This window comes from Phoenix dactylifera, chromosome 2, assembly GCF_051530095.1.
Source record: "Phoenix dactylifera cultivar Ajwa chromosome 2, Ajwa_hap1_PhDact_Kaust_v1.1, whole genome shotgun sequence".
Taxonomy (NCBI): Eukaryota; Viridiplantae; Streptophyta; class Magnoliopsida; order Arecales; family Arecaceae; genus Phoenix; species Phoenix dactylifera.
In genome coordinates this window covers 35,220,737-35,243,621 of record NC_143191.1, presented here as the reverse complement: position 1 = coordinate 35,243,621, position 22,885 = coordinate 35,220,737, and the positions used below count along the sequence as shown (strand labels likewise).

The 22,885-nt window shown below is 39.3% G+C and overlaps 3 protein-coding genes across 5 annotated transcripts; all 3 read right to left on the bottom strand.

Moving 5' to 3' along the window:
- Positions 1-226: 226 nt before the first annotated feature.
- LOC103701701 (Protein kinase superfamily protein) lies at positions 227-4,569 on the bottom strand. 2 transcript variants are annotated; one of them, XM_008783867.4, is made up of 11 exons: positions 3,997-4,569; positions 3,742-3,851; positions 3,537-3,655; positions 3,352-3,428; positions 2,833-3,246; positions 2,208-2,462; positions 1,974-2,131; positions 1,804-1,883; positions 1,404-1,539; positions 1,172-1,321; positions 227-569 (listed from the first exon to the last, which is right to left on the bottom strand). In XM_008783867.4, exons 1-11 carry the CDS (start codon positions 4,139-4,141, stop codon positions 447-449), a joined length of 1,767 nt encoding a protein of 588 aa, XP_008782089.1. In that variant the 5' UTR covers positions 4,142-4,569; the 3' UTR covers positions 227-446. The 2 variants fall into 2 exon arrangements, with proteins under 2 accessions (XP_008782089.1, XP_088572296.1); XM_088716170.1 differs by having other exon boundaries at positions 4,386-4,569.
- Positions 4,570-5,190: 621 nt separating this feature from the next.
- LOC103701700 (BTB/POZ domain-containing protein) lies at positions 5,191-8,914 on the bottom strand. Of its 2 annotated transcripts, none has more exons than XM_008783866.5 (2): positions 8,525-8,914; positions 5,191-6,688 (listed from the first exon to the last, which is right to left on the bottom strand). In XM_008783866.5, the coding sequence occupies exons 1-2, from the start codon at positions 8,588-8,590 to the stop codon at positions 5,405-5,407; spliced, it is 1,350 nt and encodes a 449-aa protein (XP_008782088.1). In that variant the 5' UTR covers positions 8,591-8,914; the 3' UTR covers positions 5,191-5,404. The 2 variants fall into 2 exon arrangements, with proteins under 2 accessions (XP_008782088.1, XP_088572297.1); XM_088716171.1 differs by having other exon boundaries at positions 5,191-6,574; positions 8,525-8,840.
- A 1,125-nt stretch (positions 8,915-10,039) lies between these two features.
- Positions 10,040-12,830, bottom strand: LOC103701699 (PTI1-like tyrosine-protein kinase At3g15890). Its single transcript, XM_008783865.5, has 4 exons — positions 12,694-12,830; positions 12,456-12,603; positions 12,068-12,330; positions 10,040-10,994 (listed from the first exon to the last, which is right to left on the bottom strand). The coding sequence occupies exons 1-4, from the start codon at positions 12,741-12,743 to the stop codon at positions 10,262-10,264; spliced, it is 1,194 nt and encodes a 397-aa protein (XP_008782087.1). The 5' UTR covers positions 12,744-12,830; the 3' UTR covers positions 10,040-10,261.
- Between the last annotated feature and the right edge of the window lie 10,055 nt (positions 12,831-22,885).

Below are 22,885 nucleotides of genomic sequence, written 5' to 3'. Positions count from 1 at the left end.
CATCTCCTATTTTCTTTTCCAATCTTTTCTCCATGCCGCACTTTCAGGTTTGTAATGCAGCTTCTGTCGTTGCACCAATTTCTCTTATCATTGTTTTGGATTAGACAATGCGACATAAAGTTGGAGAGTCTTGGTTTGCTTCTTTGATCGTGCCAAATTTATTCCTTATATAGTTTCAATTACCTGAGATCAAACATATTTTTAGCCACCTCCAAAATGGGACATGTATCTGCAATTCTCTTCAAGTCTTTTTTTATCACAAAATCATATAACATGGCATTGAAACAGAGAGAAATCAAAACCTTGACATCCATGCCTATCACAATAAATTACAAAGACCAAATAACTTCATCATGGTTCTCATAGTTATCAGTCAATCATATTCTAAACCAGTGCAAAAAACGAAAACAAACTCTAGACCTACCAATATTTTGTGGAAGAGATGGCTAGTAGGGATAGCAGAAGTCTGAACCCAAACTCCAATCATCCATTTCATCGATCTGGCTTTCGGGCATCCTCCAGCTTTCTATTACTTTGGAGTCATCGCAGTCTGTTAGGAGCTGTAATACCTGAATGCAAGACTCAAATTAAGTTCTTTATATTTATACTTGAAAACGATCTGTCTGCAAAGAAGAAGAATTTTTATACCTTCTGCATATTATAAGTCTTAAAAGAATGCATTTCGAGGAATAAAGCAGTCCAAGGCCCCTTGGTTTGTGTTTAATATTCTTATAATGTTAAGCAGCTATTCCGTTTATTTTAGACAGACAACATATACTCAAATAATCTAATATTTCAGGTTTTCACATAAATTTCTGCTGAATTTATAGCTTCAATACTAATTTGTATTAGTTAAGGAATCTAAACTCCTAAGATGATGAAAAGAAGTAAATTATCGTTGAAAAAAATCTCATATTACAATTAATACAGGATGATTTTCTCATCATTAAAAAAAAAAAATCAGTCCCAATAATGTTGAACCAAGTTGGTTTTATTCTAATTGAATGGTAAGTCTAACAAGATTTTATCACCGCTTCATATCAAAAAAAAAGAAAAAATGGATTTTATCACCACTGGAGGGGAGAGGATTTTTATACAGCAAGAAGACATTAACACACTTCTTTTGGGCTTTGTTTTCTAAATAAGAATTTTCAACAAGCTTGGGATTTACCTCACTGATGGATGGACGCCAGATAGATGTCTGTCTCACACAGCAGGAGGCAGTGAGCACTAATTTCTGCAACTGATCCGGGTCATATTTACCTTCGAGCTTTGGGTCAGCCAGTTCAGCTATTCTCCCAGTGTCTATAAGTGGCTTGGCCTGGACAATGCTAAATTTTATGAGTAAGAGAGCAATCAGTTGACTTAAGACTGGACGCGTGTTTTTTTTTTAGCTTATTTACCCAAAGGAGCAGGCTCTGCTTTGATGAATCCACAGGCCTCCTGCCAGTAACAATCTCCAATAACAGAACCCCAAAGGCAAAAACATCAATCTTCTCATCAACAATCCCATGCATGAAGTACTCTGGCGCCAAATACCTGCTCACGTTTCAGAAGCATGCTTCAATTTAGGAATGTCCTATAGATCTTTATTACTAGTCTTTATTACATTAACTAAGCTCATAGTCTAATGGACTTAGAGAAGGCTTTAGATGAAGATTTAGTGATGTCACTGCTCATTGTTTGAGGTTTGTTTGAAAGAGCTGTCTTTGATGTTTCAGTGAGTCGTTAGAGGCTGTCATCAGAGCTTTCCCATTCTGTATCTCATGAACTTGTTCAATGCAAAGACTAGCAATTATTTACCCAAAAGTGCCCTCTATTGGGATGACACAGTGATGAGTCCATTGTTTTGGAAGCCATTTTGCCAGTCCAAAATCTGAAATCTGTAAGAAGAAATACCCAATCAAGCCAAGAAATCCATATATACACAGGTACCCTGCTAATTCTAAATCAGACTGAACTCAATCCTTCACCTGGGGTTCAAAGTCTGGCCCAAGGAGAACATTGGAAGCCTTTATATCACGGTGAATGATTCTCCGCCTGCAGCATTTGTGAAGGTAGTGCAGACCTCTAGCAATCCCCATGGCTATCTTATATCTCACCGACCACGCGAGGAACTTGCCATTTTTACCTGAAAGCATGTTACAAAATCTGCATGTACCTCAACTTCGACGAGCAAACAAAAGAGAAAATGGGTGAATCCTCACCATGCAAAGCTGATGCCAAGCTTCCATTAGCAGCAAAATCGAAGATCAGATGAAGTCCATTCTCAATGCAGCAGCCTATCAGGGAGGCTGTGTTTGGATGGCATACATGCCCAATTATGCCTAGTTCTGTAAGGAATTCCTTCTCTTTTTGCTCACTGGTGTTGCCTCTAGCCAATCTCTTCACTGCTACAGCTTGGCCGTCATGGAGGTTTCCTTTGAATACTTCCGCATATCCTCCTTTACCGACCATATTGTCTGATTTCCAAAAAAAAAAAATCCACAAAATATGAATAACACCATGAATCATCCAAACAAATTAACCACCTTGTATTTTTTTCCCTTGTACTTCAAAGAGATGTAGATTGAAATCGGTGCCAAAATATACACAATTGAGCAGAGTAGGATTATATTAACATAGATTAATGTACTGAAATATGGAGGTGGATCTCTTTTTTTTCCGGAAAAAAAAAAGGATAGCAAACTGGATAAGTGTTTCTTTAATAAAAAAACACTGTTAATTAGAAATATTTTGAATAGTAAGAAAAAAGACTGGAAAAGAATGTGATGCAGGATAATAGAAAAATAAATTATGTATGCTGTCAAAAAGTTGGTGAAAACTTCTTACCGGGGTGGAAGTTATTTGTAGCACTAGAAATCTCTTCATAGCTAAAGCATCTCCAAGAAGGCTTCTGGTCTTCAGTGTAGGTCGAGCACCCATCAGTCTCCTTTCCGGCTAAGTGCTCTGTAGAACGAAAGAAAGGAAAGAACAGCTTGGCAATAGAAAGGCGCCTCCAAATGCCGGACCGGCTGCGACCGCTAGTCTCATTGCTAGAGGGACTAAAGCACTCCTCTGGAGCAGGGTTCTCTCCCTCAGGTCCATCTAGAACAGCTCTAGGCGAGCTCTTCTCGCAGGTACTTTGACAGGATGAAAGCCTCTTCTCTATCTTGGAATTTGACCCAAAAAGCTTCTGCAGAGGGGATGGAGCCTTATCCACATCGACGTTTTTGTTGTTCCATCTCGAGCTCAAAGATTGGTTTCCTGTTGTAGGTTGACAGAACATTAGAATACTTTTGAAGCACACCTTAGAATACTCGTACCTTCACATGTTAGAGAATCCAAAAAAGTGTCAATTGTGAAGCAGACCTGGTTTTCCAACAGCGACAACCGAGCAGCCTTCGGGAGCATACTTGATGCAATACTTTGTGATTTCAAATGAATTTCTAATGCATAATTAAAGCGCGTGTATAAGAAGCAATGCAAAGAGAGAGCTAGAAAAAAGAGAATTATCAGGAACCGAATCTGGGTGCGGGTGGCAGCAGTAGCCTCACCTTTGGGATGAATTCCTCGAGCCACCGACAAGAAGAAAGTTGGCATCGATCGATGCTGCCTCATCGGTAAGACCCCTTCCAATGCTCGAGCTGCTCCTAACCTTTGCCTCCAGCGTCACCTAAAAAATGAGAACATTTTACAACGCTTTCGCCAGATTCCACAGCATAACCTACTGCAGCATAGACAAATTTTGCAACAGTTTACCTGCTTAGTCTCACAGATATCAACAAACTCTCCAAGCATGGAAATCACAAAGTTCTTCGCTTGGCGCAGTCTAGTCTTATCTGAGTTAATTTTCTTCTCTCCTTTCCCAACTGATACAAACCAAAGTTAGAAATAGGAGTAGTGTTCTAACTATCTAGTGAGCATTCTAACTGTCAGAAAATTTAACAGATATATAGCATCTAAGATACCGACATAAAGCTCTAGATTTTACAGGATATATCGATCTAAACCAACCGAGAACATGGAAGGCAACAATGGTGTCATTTGGATGAGCTGCATTTCCAACCGCCCACGAAAGAAGCTCACTGCTAGCTCGTGCGTCGAGTGAGATACCAATGAGTATTTTACTGGAAAGAGAATGCTCCTCTATGGAATCCATTTGAGAAGCAGAGGATTAGACCTGTTGCTTTCCTAAGACCGAACGAGGGATGCCATGTCGCAAAGAAGTTTGAAATATGTAGAATAGAGAATTGCATGGATGGAGATGGGAAGAGGTGGGTAGTGGAGACCACTGTTTGATGTCATTCAAACTGACTTGCTTAAGAAGCATAGCAGAATAGGGAGGGAGGGAAGAGGAAATGAATCGTCTCATTAATAGATGGAGGGAGAGATGGCCTTCTCACCGCTGTTTTCAGCCTCCACAGTATAATGGCCTGGTTGGTGAGTGGTTTGGTTTGGGGTGGAAGCAAAGACTCAGAGATTGATTCTATCTTGTTGTTGAAGCCAAAGCATGCGGACAAGGAGGTGATGGAAAGGTTCATAAATCACTGATTAGCCTTTAACCGTGGAGGGATTCCACCTCCTGACAGAATGAGAGGCTTTGGTATTTTATTCATTTATACCACTGAGGTGGCAAGAGGGGTGCAAGAAGGGAGGGAATGGAAGGATTTGAGGAAAGATATCCTTCTACTTGACTAGGCCCAATAATAAGTTTCGAGTGGTAATGATGAGATGACTACACCATTTAGTTTTAGTAGGATTTCGTTATTCCAGTGGAACTTTACATGATGGAAGTAGACCAGTGCTGATGAAGGTCCAATGACATGCTGCAAACTAACTTCTTGGAGAGAAAAAATAAAGATACGTGCATCATGACATTCTGGGGAGCACCACCTTGACATGCCTTTGATCATAAATTTCTTGTTCACTAGAAAATATATGTACAAAACCACAAAAAAGAAAAAGGAGAGAGAGAGAGAGAGAGAAAGAGAGAGAGAGAGAGAGAGAGAAAAGAAAAAAAGGAAAAAAAAAAAAAAAAAACCGATGATGATATGTCACCAAATTTCCTCACATGAAAAGATGACAACATAACTGGTTGGCATTGTAGAAGAGACGCCCTGCCTCCAACCACTTAAACATCCTTAATGTGCTCAATTTTTTAATAGCAATACAACAAATACAATGAGTAGTTAATACATTGCTGAAACATACAGAATGAAAAAGAAATTTTAATTATCTGATGAATTCCTGGAAGAGAACCAATTTAATATAAAATGGAAAATTTACATGAACAATATTAAGGACATGTACATGACATCCCGTCCAGCTCATCTGTGAAGGCATAACTTCACAATGAAGTGTATGATATAATAATGGAGTGCTTACCACAAAAAAAAGGGATAATAATGGAGAAATATGAGGGTTAACTTATAGTGCCAGGACCACCTAATGATGCAAGCCTCCTCTTGGCAACCTTAGACCTATAACACCAGACCTCAAATGCCTCTGTCAGGTCTGGGTATCGGACATGCTCGGACCTCAGCCATTCTGCCAGTATCTCTGCCTGGTCCTGTGATGGCAAGGTAAGCACGATCAAAACAAAAGCTGATTCCAAGCTCTGCCAGATTTCACTGTCTATCCTAACCGATAACACTTCCTCGCCATTAGGTTGAACTTGCTCCACCAAAGGTCTTGTTCTCTGCACAAATGGAAGCCAAACCTTCACCACATGAAGTCTCTTTGCAGTTGGAAGTATGATATTCCCGAACCCTATTGCCTCCAAAACCTTGGAGGCCACTTCAACCACTTTCAATCTGGCGTCCAGCATGTCAACATTTGTACTCACTTGCTCAATGGCTTTTATTATGTCAACAGATGCGTCCACCCAATAATGAATCAGTTCCTTCATCATTTCCATCTTACTCAAAATCTGACAAATCCATGAGATGTCAGACAGAAGGGATTGCAGGTCCTGCATCCTGTTCATGTCTGGAGATGTGCTTAAGAAAGATTCTATCAGGTGATTGAATCTGTTTAAAAGATCCCTCACACAATTCTTGACTTCAAATTTCATAACCTCATTGTCGAAGGCCAGAATAGGGACATCGTCATCCTCAGTGAGCATATACTCAAGCTGATCCTGAGCAGAAGACTTTAGCTCTCGCATTGATGGAGGGGGTGATGATGTAGCAAAACGGATGGCAGAGATGAAAATCCCAAGCACCGCTGTTGGGTCGACAGGCCGAAGGCGTGCAAGGATCTGCCCATATTGCGAACCAAGACAAGGGATGGTCCTCAATATCTCCTCTTCCTCGGCCTCCTCCCAGGGGACAGCTTCCAGGTAGTCAATACAATCACGAGCCATCTGGTGACAGCCAAGGTGGTCAGCAACCTGGAGAATGCCAAGTGTGTTCCTTACACCATGCCAAGTGTGTGGCTCTGTTACGTAGAGGAGCCGGAGGGCACTGACATGAAAGTTGAACTCCACTTCTCGACAGTATACTTCAACACAATTTCGAGAATCAAGGATCTGGCATGTTGGCCAGTCCTCAGAAAGGCGATCTGCAAAGTACTTGCTCTTCTCTACGAGAATCTGCGAATGGCAGTAGAACCAATTATCACGCCCTTCATCGGTCCTTAGCCTGACAATTACATCACTAGTTGCACGATCGCCAATCCTAATTGGAACCTTGGATGTTTGTTTGCCCTTCACAATAAAGTGTATGAGACAATAGGCATAGAAATTGGGCCCTAACAAATTTGTCCTTGAAAATCTCTTTCAGTAAAGCAACTGAACCATTAAATTTTCAATGTAAACTGCATCAATTCTAGCAGAATATTTTCATTGGCTTGTGCTGAAGTTGATTGCAACAAAAAAAAAAAAAAAGAACCATCCCAAACATCCTGACAACTGATAATAAGCAGATGTGGTTGATTCTTTATAAGAATAGATAAGGTTGAAGTTTCATGCATTCAAAAAAGAAATAAGCACGAATACACACATCAAAATTAAGAGTAGCAGGATAAACTAAGCAATCCCAAGTTCTAGACATCCATGATCAGTATTATTGGAAGATTAAGTTTTGTAAAATACAGAAACAAGACTTCAATTCCTGGTTTGATGTTTGATAGAAGCACCGTTTGATTATTTGATTAAAAAAATATTTCTCTGATCTTATTCAAGTTCAAGTAAAACAGTAATACTAGCACAAACTAGACGAGCAGTTCAGTCTTCAAGTGTGATAAGCCAGCTTGTACTATCAATAATAGCACAAATTAAACGAGCAGTTCAGTCTTCAACTGTTAAGCTAGCTTATACTATCCTTTGCCTTGGGAGTGGGCACAGCACAACGAGACCAATAATAGAACATGCAAGAGCAATGATATTGAAAAATTCATCGTCAAATGTACAATCCCACATGGCATACAGATTGTTATCCGAAAACCATGGCACACAGATCAATTTCGATAAAGTAAAAGAATCTAACATGGGAGAAATGTATCAATTTAGACAAAGTAAAATGATGACATCCATAAAAAATAAAATATTGTTAGAATAAAAGATAAAAGGACCAGTAAACATTCAGGAGGTACCAATTAGATTTATAGCTAAACCATTTACCTTGCTTTTCTAATCAAGGAGAACAAACAAATCTTATTACTTCACCACATTATATGTTTCCCCAACAGTCCTCCCATCAGAGCTTCCAATCGAGCAATGCCTTGTGAGGACCTGTGAAACCACCAGGCCCGGATATTGCAAATCTACTACCAATCAAATGTTCCTTGACAGCCCTGCCATTTACTAGACAATATTACATGTTGCAGGCCCAAAGTTCCACCCTAACCGTTTTTTGAAAGGAGAAGATCTTAAGGCAATGTTCAAGTTCAGGGTATGACCAATGGGGCACACTTCCGTCATTCCCTTAATCAATCCAACTGACAATTTGTGGTGCTTAGGCTTGATCATTTTTTTGGGAAAGAGACTACATGTCTGTTAACTTGGTTTTTCTGATGTAAATCCTATCTTTATATGCTTCCCGTGGCAACACAATGCATGCGCCATGTCGAAGACATGGATTTGAGAACAATATCGTGTAATCCATCCCTTTTTTTCCTTCAACAACATTCAAGAGTGCTCCAAAACCTTTGCAATATCATTTTATATGCTTTCATTAAAAGGGAAAATTCATAATACTCAGAACATAGCACTTAACGTACACCGATGCAAACTCATAAGGAAAGACGATATCAATGCAGCAAATAAAAGAATTGCTTCTATGTTTGATGCACCGGACGACAAAATAATGGACTCTATAGGAAAGCCACAGTATAGAATTGAGACAAATTATATGCAGCCTATCGATCGGGAACTGGGATCAAACCACCAAATTACGAACTTTGGTCCGATAACGCGAGTTAAACCTAACACAAGCTAATCGACAGCATAAACGCATCTGAAACCATCACAGCTACCTTAAAATCTTGTAAGATTAGTCGTAATCCATCAGAAGAAGTGCATGAAATGTATTTCAGGTCATACCTTCTTGTCCTTCGAAGAGCAAGGGACCAACGGCAGTTTCCGCTCCGATTCGGCGACGCCCTCCATGCCGTTGACTGCCCCGAGCTCACATTAAAGAGGAGCAAGGGAGGAATTTGCCGCTAGAGATGAGAGGAGGCAGAGATCAATTCAAGGAAGGGTTTTTCTCGGACTCCCATGGGGGAATCCGCAAACCCTAAATAATCGCTGTTCCCAAATCAACAGAGGCAGAGCGAAAGTAGGGCGTGGATGCGGCTAGAAAACTCGATACCTTCACCTCTTCTATGGTCACAGTGGCTTCCAGAGAGAAGGGAAGCGCGCGTGAATTTTCGCGAGAGAGCGGAAATCGTGGGAAAGTATTCAAGGATTCAATATTTTGGATCAAGCGAAAACGTTATTTTTTTTTTTCTTTGGAAAAGAGAAGAGAGGGGGTGAGGAGAGCCTCAACCGTGTAACAACTTTCGGTCTTCCACTGAAGAATGTTCGATACGGATAAAATATTTTTTACTCATATCCTCTTCACCCATGATGGAACACCTGGCAGTTCTATCCCTGTGTGAGTACGTCACACCAATACTACCTAAATACCGGCAGACCAGATGGGAACTCCATCGGATAAACCAGACGAGAGGCATCTGGTTCCGCATTTAATCGACGTCCGCGCATTTCGAACCTGAGCCACTTCAGTAGAATCTCAGCGCCGTTCCAACCATGCTGCCACCTCAGTGGTAAGGCCACGCTATTTATTCACATCGGGTGGCTGTCTCTTTCGCGCGAAAGAAAACATGAACCGTTAGATCTCGACTCGCACAGCTCTCAAAGCACTAACCTCTTTCTTTCCTCTGCCTGTACAGATCTCAAAGCGGGTTGATTTTTTGAGAGAAAAAGTTATGATAGAGACTAGAGAGATGTTTATATTATGTTTAAAACTTAGATATTTTGAATTGCTTAGCTTCCAAAGATCTGAATTGTTCTCCCAAATGCGACACTTTCCCTCACAAGAAGTTTTGAGTCATGGGTGGATAACCGACACCCACATCCAAACGGGGCTTATATCTTTGAGTCACATTAGATTTAACAATGCTTGGTAAGGAAAAAGCACCGTATGAAGCAGTACATGCACCAGCTCGTAAAACCCTTGGCGATTAGATCAAGTGGCCTAGGACCGAATCTAACCTTCGCTAAGGTTTGGAGAGTTTGGAATATTCAGAAAAAAACTACTCTCATTATACAGTTCTTTTATCATATGTGATCGATTGAGCATTATTTGAACATGATTCTCCTGTTCAAAAATGTAATTTTTCAAATATTTCTAAAAAATTTTGTTTTTATTGAAATATTTGTATCTATATGCATCAAGATTCCGATTCATGGATCCCTCGGTTCGAAAAATAAGAGGTTCAAACCATTTCTTCCGACTCAAATATAATATTCCTGCAATTATATTGGAAAGGAAAAAAAACATCTTATAGCACACCTAATAAAATTACTAGTATTTCCTTCAATCGAATAAAATAAGAAGAATGTCCTGTGACATGTCACATTTTATTAATCGCCTTCACAATGTACCAATACAGACAAGGGTGTTCCACTAAACCTTGCCTGCACATCAAAATTACAGTTCAGTGCTTCAAATATTAGAACGACCGGCCCACACGATAAAAAGACCATCAACCAGTACAGGCAACAAGTCCAACGAGGAGATAACATCCATTCCACCACTTGGCTACGTCCCATGCATCAACCATGCACCATTTCCCTCCTACCCCCATAGCCCACGTAGGGATCAGCCATCTTCTGCACATCCATCTTCCCGAACACCCCATAAACACTGCTCTCCCTTCGAAACTTCCCACCTCTCATATCATCATCATCATCAACATCATAAGCATAAGCATCTATATCATCATCGCTGTTCTGGTCCATGGCCATCAGGTCTTCTTTATACCTGATGCTCTCTATCCTCATTCCCTCCCCCTGGGCCGCCGTTCCTTTGATGATCGCCACTACCTCACGCATGTCGGGCCTCCTCTCGGGCTCCCCCTGAACGCAGAGGGCGGCGGCCTCGATGACTCGCCGGAGCTGGGCCTCGTTGAAGTCCCCGCGGAGCCTCGGGTCGACGAGGTCCCGGAAGCGAGCCTTGGAGATGAGGGGATCGGCCCACTCGGTGATGGTGCGCCTGAGGCCGCCAGGGAGCTTCTCGATGGGCTTGCGGCCGGAGACGAGCTCGAGGAGGAGGATGCCGAAGCTGTAGACGTCGCAGCTCTCGGAGACTTTGCCCCACATGGCGTACTCCGGGGCGAGGTAACCCAGCGTGCCCTTCACTCTCGTGGTCATGTGGCTTACCCCGTCGGGAATGAGCTTGGCGAAGCCGAAGTCGGCAACCAGGGGCTCAAACTCGGAGTCCAGGAGAACGTTGCTCGCCTTGATGTCCCGGTGGATGATGTGGGGTTTCACCTCATGGTGCAGATACCTGAAATACCAAAGCTCTTGCATCAAGTTTGTTTCGTCTGATCTTTTAATTTTTTTCTCAAAATTAGCTAAATTAATTTTTGGCCTTTTTCAGCCACATTGGGCAGAAATGAATCAGGTGTCATCTGCAGGAGAAATTGTAGCGTGGGTTCTTCTTTTTTTTTTTCTTTTTTTTTTGGCTGAGACAGATGAATCATACAATCTTAGTACAGATACATCCAAAAAAAGTAAAAATACAGCATATTTCAGAGCGCACCAGGCAGCTCACTCTTCCCAACCCAGAAGTAATTGGCTATATATGAGGCTATCTAGTCCGCAGCTTCGTTAGCCTCTCTGTAAACATGCATAGCCTGGAAAGCCACCTCACCATAGACCATGGCTCGGATGTTTCGGATCAAGAGGTAGCAATCATCTGCACCGCCAATAATCCGCTGAACCCAAAGGGTTCATTAAATATCACCAATTTCGCTGTTGAGAGATCGACCACATATATACAAGTTGCCTGGTGCAGGTCATAAGCAGGATGACCAGGAATCCAGCCTAGTCGGGTCCAGGATTGTTGGTAGCCCGTGCAATGCCTAGGCCCAATTCTGACTTCGTCGCAACCAGCCGATCATTGGGTTGGACAGGGATAAAACTGGGTCGAGTACAATGTTTTATTGAATTGCATGCTCAAACCTAACGCCAACTCTCTGGGCTTCCAATTACTCACTCGATTTGAACCCAAGTGGTTGAAGTTAAATCCATGCAAACAGATATCATGTCAAGAGCTCTAAGAGGTTTTATAAAGTTAAAACAGGATGAAATTGAAGCCGGGAAATATTGTGGTTCGCACCCTTTAAGCTCGGTTAATCTTTGCGTAGGCCGTGGGTTAGACACTTGAATTGTTTCCTGCAATAGCTCACTGTAAAAATATACAGTGCCAAAAGAGAAATTTTTGCCTATGTTCTCCTAAAATTGGTCTCGCTCAACAACTTATCTTCTAGTTTCTGCTTTCATGCATGAACAACACTGACAAGCAGTAAAATTATTGTACGAATCTTTGCTCAAGCAAGGTATTTTAGAGAAACTTACACCAGTCCTTCTGCGGATCCGAGTATGATATTCATCCTTCTTTTCCAGTCCAACTGCGCTTCACCCCTGAACTCGCCGTGGAGGTGGGACAACAGACTCAGATTGGGCATGTAGTCATAGACGATAAGCCTATGCTCCGCTCCAGCACAATAACCTCTAAGACCAAGCAGGTTCTTATGTCGAACCCTTGCAAGGACCTCAACCTCTACTGCGAATTCCATCTCAGCTTTCGAATTCATGGCTTTCAACTTCTTCACAGCTATCTATATAGCCTCAATTCAAAAACAAGGTCGAAAAGAAGAAACCAAGTTAGAGCTACGTGTACAAATTACAGCACAAATTTCTTGATAACATCAAGTTTAGGCCCAAAACTGAGAGCCCCAATTACCTGAAGCCCATCAGTTGTCTTTCCCCAGTAAACGCTTCCAAACCCACCCTCGCCGAGCATATTGTCCTCGCTGAATCCATTAGTGGCTGCATATAGCTCCTTGTAGGTAAATATCCTCCATGAACTATTAGCTGCTCCATTTACAAATCTAAGCCCAGAAAAATTGGACACAGTTGAGAGACCTCCACCACGTACCGTAATAATTCAATGAAACTTTGAGTTCAACACCCCTACTTACCCTTGATCGACCCTCTTGGCACCACAGCACCAGCTCATCGACGAGCCCATCGAGACCACCGTCGTCTTCGCTGGTGATCGCCAGAGCTACCACAGTTTGGCTCTCTGGTGTCTCATCTCTTGGCCATCAAGTACAGGAGATGGAGATGGGACAGAGTACGCGTTCGTATTTTTAAACCGGGCCGAGGGCGTTCCGGTCATCGCGAGAGCACGCTGGCCGCCCTTCGCCGGCTCTGGAGGAGATCGAGAGTCAAGCTTCAGATACCAAACATGGTAATGACCGCCTCCTTGCTGTACACGTGTACAAATGGGGACGGAAGACGCTCCGGAACGGCAGCGGGTTCCCGTCTGCTTGATCCGTCGCAGGCCGTCGGAGGATTCGTGAATTTTTTTTGTACTTAAATATAAGTTTCTGCCACGTGGATGCCTTAGCGATGGATTTGACCTCTCTGGTCGGATACGCTGTCAGAATCCAGTAACAAAAGAACGGAATCTTAGATTGGTCCGCATGGCACCACTGCTGTCCTTGGTTTGACATAGTTATATACGAGAAACGAACTGGGAAACGCACTTTCCTAAAAGATTTTTGTCCTATTAGATGGTTTCAGAGGAGATCCAGCTGGGTGAACATTTATTTGGCCAGCCCAATTCCACTCTGGTTTCTTGGAGGACATGCATAAGATTCCTCACTAATGTATTTCACCACAGGGAGGACGGATTTGATTTCACTTACAGCAATTCATGGAACAAGTGAGATTAATCATTGGAGGGTCAGCATTTTAAGACTGACTATTAGTAGGATTTTTTTTATATTTTTTTAGAGCAGGTATGGTCAAATTATTAAATTAATCAAAGAACAAAGAGATAAAAAATGAAAAAAGATTAAAAATTTAGAAGAAAAATGAGCTATCTATGATAAATTCAAGAAGATTCTTTGTAATATCCCTACCAGCTAATTGCCATGCCTTATAAGTTGAAAGAAGGATCATGCCAATAATTTCTTGTGCAAATGCCCCTCTCCTTAATAACTGCATCGATGTCCAAGGATGCTCCAAAGGAAAAATTCAATGCACCAATAGCTCTATCCTTAGAGATAAGGAGATCGAAAGCTGAGCATTACTGTGTCTAGGCATCCATCCTAATAGAGAGAGCAAGGAAGAAGATCTGCAAAGCAAATCGGGTAGAGGATGAGAATACCATGTGAACACATTGCTGAGATTGAATTTTTCTTCATATGTATTTCTTAGTTTATATGTAAGTAGATTTGTTGATCTGCCCCTCATATTCTGGATGACTTAATTATTGCACTCTCACCATCCAAACTTCCCTTCGGATGGATCATTCTAGCCATCATCCCATGGTCAATTTGGATTGAAAGGAACAACCGGACCTTTAAAGAAATAATGGCAGCAATCAAGATCAGATCATCAATCTTAGCTCAAATGCTGCGAAGATGGATTTATCATGTAAAAGGAAAGAAAGGTATGTAATTTTAACTTTAACTTGTCTTTTATTTGTTTACTTTGTATTTTTTGTTTTCTTTTCTCTCTACCCTTGTAGCGATTTCATCTACTTAATAAGATCGAGCAGGGCTCCTTCCCTCCTTTCCTCAAAAAAAAAAAAATTTACTTCTCTCACTCAAACAGACATTACAGATGTAATTATTTGGAAAAGAGATTAGGATTCGGACGTCTAACATTTTAGTAGATGCATGTAGACAGACTTCATTCTGGAAATTGTCGCCACATAAATGTTACATCCGTTTATCTAATTATATTTAGCATAGAAAAAACGCATCCGAGAGAGAATGGAAGCTATGGCGGCCCAAGTGGTTGCCTTTCAAACAGTTCCCGAATAGAAGTCCAGGCCTAGATTTTGTCTCAATCGCCGTCCACAGCAAAGTGGCTCGGAAGGCCCATCAGAAAGATAGATTCATCCGGCCTGTTACATAACTGCTTACAAACTTTCGAAGGAAATAAATGCTCACCGAAATAAACAGGAAATGAATGATAAACTAAAAATTTCATAAAGATATAATTTATCTACCAAAAACAAGATATGATTTGCAATTAAAAGGGGGAAAATAAGATATATTAGGCACTTCTATACAAACAACAATTCAAATTATATAGCACGACATGCTCAAATTTATTATAATTCTATGACATATTTGATACACCACTAGCTGCAATGTAAGTAGATCAAACTTTGTATCCAGATTTTACAGAGAGGCGGTTCTCGAGAGGTAATATGTTCCATTCAGTTAATATTTAAGATTCTATGTGTTTGGGGGAAAAAGGTTGCCTCCGAGCAGGAGGCGACCGAGAATCCCTCCGAGCAGGAGGCGACCGAGAATCCCTCCGAGCAGGAGGCGACCAGGCATCCCTCCGAGCAGGAGGCAACCGAGAATCCCTCCGAGCAAGAGGCAACCGGGCATCCCTCTGAGTAAGGGGTGGCCGAGTGGATCCTGAAGGGCTTGAAAGTGCCCAAGCGGCTCCTCCGACTAGGAAGCATTCGAGCGGTAAACCGCCATTATCGTATTCTCCCACGAATCGTGCCCTATCCTTACTAACAATCGATGCGTATGGCCTCCCCAGTCATTTAGCTCACGTAACAATTAAAGCGTATGGCCTCTCGGAACGCCTAGTTCACTCGATAATCAATGCATGTGACCTCTGCAGGCATGTGGCTCGTATGGCTCACTCAACAATTAAGACGCATGGCTCCTGTTGTCTACGAATGTTTAGCTCCACACGGCAAACCTACTTGGTCATAAACGACAGTATGGTTCCGTAGTAATTCAAAGACTCAAGCTTGATCTCCTACGAAGACAGCATTGATTTACGTGATCGAGCATTAACTCCCACTGTACGTCCAACCATACGGCAGTGCCTTCGCCCCGTCACATCACAGGTAACCCAGCCCTCTCTATAAAAGGAGAACTTCTCCATTTTTAAGGAAGGAGGGATAAAAGTTCTGACTATTTACGGCTACAGTTCATTCATACATTTGCCCCCTCTGACTTAAGCATCGGATGGCCGGCGCCGGAAACCCCGGCCACCGGCCTCTTGTAGGTCTTCCGGAGGACGCCGCACATTGCCGGGTCGCCGTCATTCGCCAAGCCTTCCTGGAGCTCCTCCTTCCTGGCCCAGTGGTCGCCTCCGGGTCCAAATTCCAGTAACACTATCAATTTTTCTAAGCAGTTTCTAGACATTAAGGGCTGTTTGGAAATGATTCACCAGATCGGCTGGATCAGGAGGGAAAGAGACAAAGGGATGGAGAGAAAAGAAACAGGAGATTAGAGAAGGAGAGCAAGGCGGTCAAGCACCCTGATCCCTATCTAATAATAAAAGATATAAAGATCTTCTTTTATCTCGTTGGAACTACACTGGCGATCCAGGTGATCTCTCTTCTCTAGGAGTGGCAAATTACTCCGCTCCAACGAGCACCTTCTCTTCTCTAGGAGCGGCAACTTACTCCGCTCCAACGAGTACTCGACTCAATCCGAACCTAATGGAGTGGATTTTATATAATCCATTGCAAATTCAGAGCGGGTATAGATAATGGTAAAATAGGTTCCAAATTCAATTCGAATATATATATATAGCTCTTCACAAATCATCTCTCTATAGCAAAAAATAATTAATTTGTATGCACAAAAGAAAACTGCGAGATGCTAGCATAGACCGGGGATGGATATCAGATCCATGCTCGGTCATTTACCATCCTATACCCCTAAATCTTAAAAACAAAAATAAAAAAAGCACTTTATGTGGAACCGTATGAGAAAGAGGTGGCATGCAATATTTTTATTTTCTTGCTGATATTAGGAAAAGGAAAAACAGAAGAAATTTTTTTTTTTTTAGTTCACAATCGAAATCGAAAATAAAATTAGAATGGATTGAAACGGTAATTGTATTTGCTATATTTCTCTATGCACTTATTTATGACTTGAATTAAAATCGGAATGAGATTTGAATAATAAAGAATAGTCATAATTAGATTCTGGAGGATTGAGGCATTCCTAACTCTCTTCAGCCAAATAGTTAGAATGGAAGTCATTCATTTATATTCTTATTTCTAGGTGTTTGCATCTAAAATAATGTACTTTAAGTATTTGGATTCATGTAATTCAACTTGGCTAGGTCTCCCCTCCCTTACTTTCAAAAAAATTAAGAAAAAAAATTAAAGAAAAGAAAGAAGGAAAAAAAATAAGCTCCAGCCTTAAAGTAAGTCGTTTTGCTTGTATATATTCATGAAACCAAATCAATAAGTTTTATTCGAATTTATATTGACCTAATTATTTATAGCATGTTTGGAGATAGATTTCAGGCAAACAATGACCACATTTTAAGAAGAACAATAAGCATTATAATTGGTGTTTTGTCAAAAAAAAAAAGAAGGGGGGGGTTAAGTCTAGGTTGCTTCTTTTTTTTTCTTTTGGTGCAACGGCAGCTCATGCTGTTTTAACATGAGCACAATCTGCTACATCAGAAGCAAAAAGTCTACAGAAAGCAAAAGGAAATGAGAAGAAACTCTCCCGAGTGGTGAGCAGCAAACGAGGCGACGCAGTCAGCAGCTTGATTCGCCTCTCGAAGGACATGCCTGACTTGGATAGCCCGGCACTCCCGTAACATCCGTTGCATGTCACACAGAAGCGAGTGCTCCACCTCGTCCTGCCCCTCCTCCCGAAGATGCGCGATCAGCGAAGCAGAGACCCCCTCCAAAATGATTCAGCCAGCCTGCAACACATGTCTCGCATAGAAAAGTTCCTTCCATGCTGCCCTAAGCTCCGGCCCAAAAGCCGAGTCGTCGAAGGACCGACATCTCCCAGCCGCAACCAGCTTAGCACCATGGTCTCTTATCACAAAAGCCGATCACGCCCAATCACCGACGGCGGGTACGCTTCCATCAAAATTTACTTTTAGATGGCCAGAGAGTGGAGGCTTCCAAAAAACAAGAACAAATTTGGGCACTATAGTAGCGAAACGGAAGTATCAGATGTTCCTAGCCATCACAAATAAATCGATTTAATAATCTCCACTCTCTGATAAAGAGCTCGCTCGACAACAGACCTCGTGGGCCCTCCGCCCCTCAAACCTCACCGACTAGGTTGCTTTTGTCAGGTGAGTATTTAAGCATCCTTGGCATTTACGAGCAACAGATGAAAGGTATAGCTGGCTTATCGAGAAAGGTGCAACCATATATGCCGTATGGTTGTGAATATGATCTCACTGTTTAAACTATTTTTTTATATTTGAAAAGATAATGCATGAGCCAGTACAGCATTGAAGGAGCATCTCTTGGTTATTTGTCGCATCGGTCAGTTATATTAATATATCTAGAAAATATCAGTACGATGCTCCGTGGCAGCGCGTACAGCCGATGGCTTTTAACCATGTGGTCGTGGATTCGGTTCCTACGGACGGCGAGGTAGTTTTGTTTTATTATTTTTATAACAAAATTTATTCCATCGTGGTACTTTATCTGTCGTTTTTGTTCTCACACATCACCGTTCTGCCGGCCACAAGCTCTAATAATTCTTTTTCGCCACCCCGCGTCCAAATCGAAGCAGTACCCATTTCTTTCCCCGTTCCCCTGATTTTACGCCAACTCTGTGGCCTAGCTTTTCTCGCCTCATTATGATGAGAGCAAAATGCAAAGTATGGTTTTAATCAGGAAATAAGGAAGAGCGCGATCAGTCGTTTTCGATAGCTTTGGCTGGAAAAATTGTAGTTGCTGGTGGCCATGGTCGCATTTATATGGAAATTGATTGAAACCAACCGTGACCTCGATCACCAGCAAAACTTTACCAAATAATGTAGCTGGCGGAGTCATGCAGACGTGGCCGGATGTTAACGTTTGCACCCCCTGTCGTGCTAATACAGTTGAGACCAGATTGAAGTCAATGGAAACCGGCCGTTTTCCAGCTTTGTGGTCCTCCTGTATTCGATGGATACATGTGAGCATGTAAAAACCAAACCTAGGCTGGAGGGGTTTTTTTTTTACCCCAACCATATCCAATTTAATATTCAGATCATGATTCTAAAGCTCGAGCCAACTCATTAACCGATCACTTCAGATCAGATTGATGTGAATGATTTTAGACTTGATAGATTATTTGGGTAGGGTCGAGGTAAATATGACTTCGATCCGACTTAGAATATTTGGATTCGGGTCGGAACATGTAAGATCGGATTTTGTAGTCAAATTCTAGCTATTTTTTATAACTAATATAGAATAATCAATAACTAAATATAAAATTACTAAAAAATATAAAAAATAGATAGAACTAATTTAACTCGAATTCTTATTCAAAATTTTTTAATTTCATCCAAGTAGTTGGTCATTTTTAAGTTTACAAACTATAATTTTTAAAATATACATGTATATATATATAGGGCATTATAAATAAGAAGTCGACAAAACAAATAGAGCATGTGAATGCATTTAAATATAATTGACTGAAAATAGATGAAAGAATATGTAGTTATTGAAATGAAAAAATATAATTGGGAAAGATGTCTAGAGTAAAGGAGAACGAGGTTTATATGATTCAGATTTTTGAATATAGTCGGATCGTGTTTAGGTTGAATTGGATCGATTTTCCATAGATCCAAATGAGACACGAATGATATACATGTCGAGTTGCATTGAAAACTATATATAAAACCTAAGTATGACTAGGAGTTTTCATCAGATCCAATTTTTGGAGACCCAACCTATCGAATCTTCGAATGGAGATTGGGTCGGAACTGACGAGAGATATGACATATCTTTCTTGGTGAGATTAAAACCCTATGTTTAATTCTTAACTAACATTTTAATTGGTTTTTGAACCTTACTTTTTTTTTCTTTCTTAATTTATTCTTCTTGTTCTTCTCCTTAGGGCTTGTTTTGTCGTGGATAATTTGGTGTCAACAAATAAAGCCCATATGAGATTACCATATTTGATATGAAAAGTGTATGCGAGAGATAGTAAAATAAATAGTGAATCTCATTTCTAATTTTCTGAGAGAGAAGATAAAAAATAGTGGTATTTATTTTTTCACACTATATTACCGAGTGGATGTAATCTAAAACTATCATTTGTTGACAAAAATGCCCTCACTTATTTTATATTAATATTGTATTAATCATATTATATAATTAATATCAATTATATTAATATTATATTAATATATCATTGAATATTTTTTTTATAAAAAGTAATATATTTAATATATTAATATGTATTTATAAATATATATTAGTTATTGATAGATAATTAACAAAAATTTATTAATTATCAATAAATCTAAAATATGATTATTAATAATTGATATATTTATTTTTATACCAAAACATACAAAACTTTATTTATAATAGAAAAAATAATTTATAATATATGTATAATTAATTTAAAAATATTTAAATTAAACAATATTTTATGTAACTATGTGTATAAGTTATATAAATATATTTCAATATTCAAAATAACTAATATTGACAGCATTTATGTAAGTGGACCATTTATGTAAGTGGATCATAAATGGCCAACAAATGGACTGATAAAACAAATGTTATTATTTGAATTATTTATTTAAAAATATTGTTAGAAATTTGATAATATTTTTATATAAGATTGCCTTCAATCAAATATAGTCATCTTTCTTCTAATACCATATATTTGAGTAATTTTTTTACCAACCAAAAATAGCAAAAAAATCTAGATTATCCTATAATCTGATGTACCTCAACTAAACGAACTCACAAGAATATTAATTATTTGCTGCATCTAATTTGCTTCATACTCACTCGTAAAAGTTTTTAGTTGGCAACACATGGAGCTCATCCAACAATAGTTGTCACAACCTAGGACCTCGTCCAAAAAGTATAGTCGGAAAGTATTTTTTGGGTTTCATGGTTCTGTATAATTATTCAAGATTTTTTGGTAACTAATCGATGTAGGACTAAACACACGCCCACACAGATCCTCACATACTTCTTCCATTCAAGCTTTGACATTTTCGTCGTACTAAAGGTTCAAATCTAATTACAAGCACCACGATCGGTCTGTAGTCAGTCTCTATAAATTCATGATGTAGTGTTCCTAAATCTACTTAGGTTATGGCCAAGTTGGCTCTGATATTATTTGTCACAATTTGGGATTTCGTCCAAAAAAAAGCTAGTCGAAAGTTATTTATTAAGTTCATATAAGTATCCAATTTTTTTTTAATAAATAACTGATATGAAACTAAATAAATTCCTGTATAGATCCTCACAATATTACTGCAATGGACGGTAGCATGCAGGATTTCTATGTTTTAGTCCTGCCAGTGTTTACTCGGTTTGCAAATCATGACTTGAACAATGACATGATTGCTAAGCGTGGTGATGCTCTCATCCGATATATAAAGCCAGAGAGATGGTAATGCTTGCAACGAACCCCTCCGATGTGAACTTATTCTTCCCAAGTATTTCTAAGCATCTTCTCGCGAGTGACGGATTGGACGAAATAAAAAAAAAATGCTAAAAGGCCGAGCCTATCAGTAAAACCTTTCTGCGTCGCTGCGTATACAACGTGTCACAAGGAAATTGGTGCTCCATGCCCCCACCCATACCACGTGGCGTGCAGCTGTCCAAGCAAAAATTTTGATGCGCAATATCGTGACAGAACCAAAATGATGAAGGGCCGGCATCGATGAAAGAAATATGGACGGATTTTTTATTTTATCGATTTTTTTGGAACAAAATCATATAAGGTCGACACTATAAAATATCATAGGATGAATTTTTATTTTACCATATTTTTTCTAATATACATTTTAAAGTGAAAAATCTAAAAGTCAAATAGGATAGAACTCTTATTAATAATAGACCCAGTCAATTCCATAACCCAAAAAAATTAAAAAATAATTTGCATGTGCCAAAAAATTCGTCTACAAAGAGAGACTGTAAATATTCTTTTTCTTTCTCATCGAGTATCTCCATCTATCCTTTATCTTATCAAGCCATCCATACCATTTGTGAGATCTTCCTTCTTTTCTCAAATCTCTTTATTATCTTTTAAATCAATTTCTATTTTTAAGATCTTTGCACTCAAGAGTTTATGGAATCAAACAAAATGGTATGTATATAATTTTTTTATGTTAGACAATGCTAAAAAATTGTATATCGATATTAATAATAACTATTTTTTCAAAATTATGTATCAATTGATCTAAAGATTTATACTAGCTTGTTAAACTATAATTTGTTAAATATGTATTACTTAACCGTATGGTATGTACTATAAAAAAATATATTTTAAAAATAGAAAAAAGAATGCCCTATATAATTTTATTTATTTTATTTTATTAATTATGAAACAGACTCCATGATGAGCCTATAATTTTTAAATTTGTTTAAAAATATTATAAAAAATAAGGTAAAACAGGGTTTTTTTCTCTCGGGTGCCCCGCCCAGATGACGTTTGTTTGAGACACCTCCCTGACACAGCTTTTTGCCTCTTTTGAGCCAACCATGACTCGCCACGTAGAGCGCTTAACTCCGTGTCAATTTGCCAAAGAAAATTCTGTATTTCTACCTTTATCCCTTTTCTTCTCGTACTTTTTAAGTAATCATCCATTCATTTCAAAATTAAACCCGATAGATAAAGCCAGAGAGAGGTCGGCTTGCCACTGGCAGAAAACACTAGAAAGCCATTTGGTTGGCAAATAAAAAAAATTCTTCGTCAAAATAATTTTTAAAAATTTTAATTTTAAAAATATAATATTTAAAAAAAATAATGTTGACTAAGTTGATCATACAAAAAAATGGACATTTATTTTTTAAAAAAATAATATAAAATATTTTTTATACTTCTAATAAAAAAATCTATAAATTTTGATAACTTAAAAATATTTTTTAAAAAAGTATTTCAATTTTTAACCAGAAAGTAGCTTTTTGTTACGTTCCCCATAATTTTCTTATAAAATATCAAAATCTTATTTATATGGAAATGTTATTTTTTATCTCTATTTTTTAAAAATTTTAACCAAATAAAAATTTGGCCATGCTTTTCTCTTTCTTTTCATGTGAACGGGCCGTTGAACCCACGGGAAACGGGAATTCGTATTTTTAGAAATAAATAGAAATCGCATGGGAAACTCCCGCCTTCTTTGGCTCATTCCTCCAGAGTAGTTCCGAGTTCTGCAAATTTTAATTTAGTA

Coding starts and splice junctions, on each gene's coding strand:
- LOC103701699 (XM_008783865.5), bottom strand. CDS start 12,743: ATGGGCTCGTCGATGAGCTGGTGCTGTGGTGCCAAGAGGGTCGATCAA. Junction 12,331..12,455: donor AGACAACTGATGGGCTTCAG/GTAATTGGGGCT, acceptor GAGGCTATATAG/ATAGCTGTGAAGAAGTTGAA. Junction 10,995..12,067: donor GGATCCGCAGAAGGACTGGT/GTAAGTTTCTCT, acceptor TTGGTATTTCAG/GTATCTGCACCATGAGGTGA.
- LOC103701701 (XM_008783867.4), bottom strand. CDS start 4,141: ATGGATTCCATAGAGGAGCATTCTCTTTCCAGTAAAATACTCATTGGT. Junction 2,463..2,832: donor TACAAATAACTTCCACCCCG/GTAAGAAGTTTT, acceptor TTTGGAAATCAG/ACAATATGGTCGGTAAAGGA. Junction 570..1,171: donor GGCGTCCATCCATCAGTGAG/GTAAATCCCAAG, acceptor TCTTGCATTCAG/GTATTACAGCTCCTAACAGA.
- LOC103701700 (XM_008783866.5), bottom strand. CDS start 8,590: ATGGAGGGCGTCGCCGAATCGGAGCGGAAACTGCCGTTGGTCCCTTGC. Junction 6,689..8,524: donor GCTCTTCGAAGGACAAGAAG/GTATGACCTGAA, acceptor TTTATTGTGAAG/GGCAAACAAACATCCAAGGT.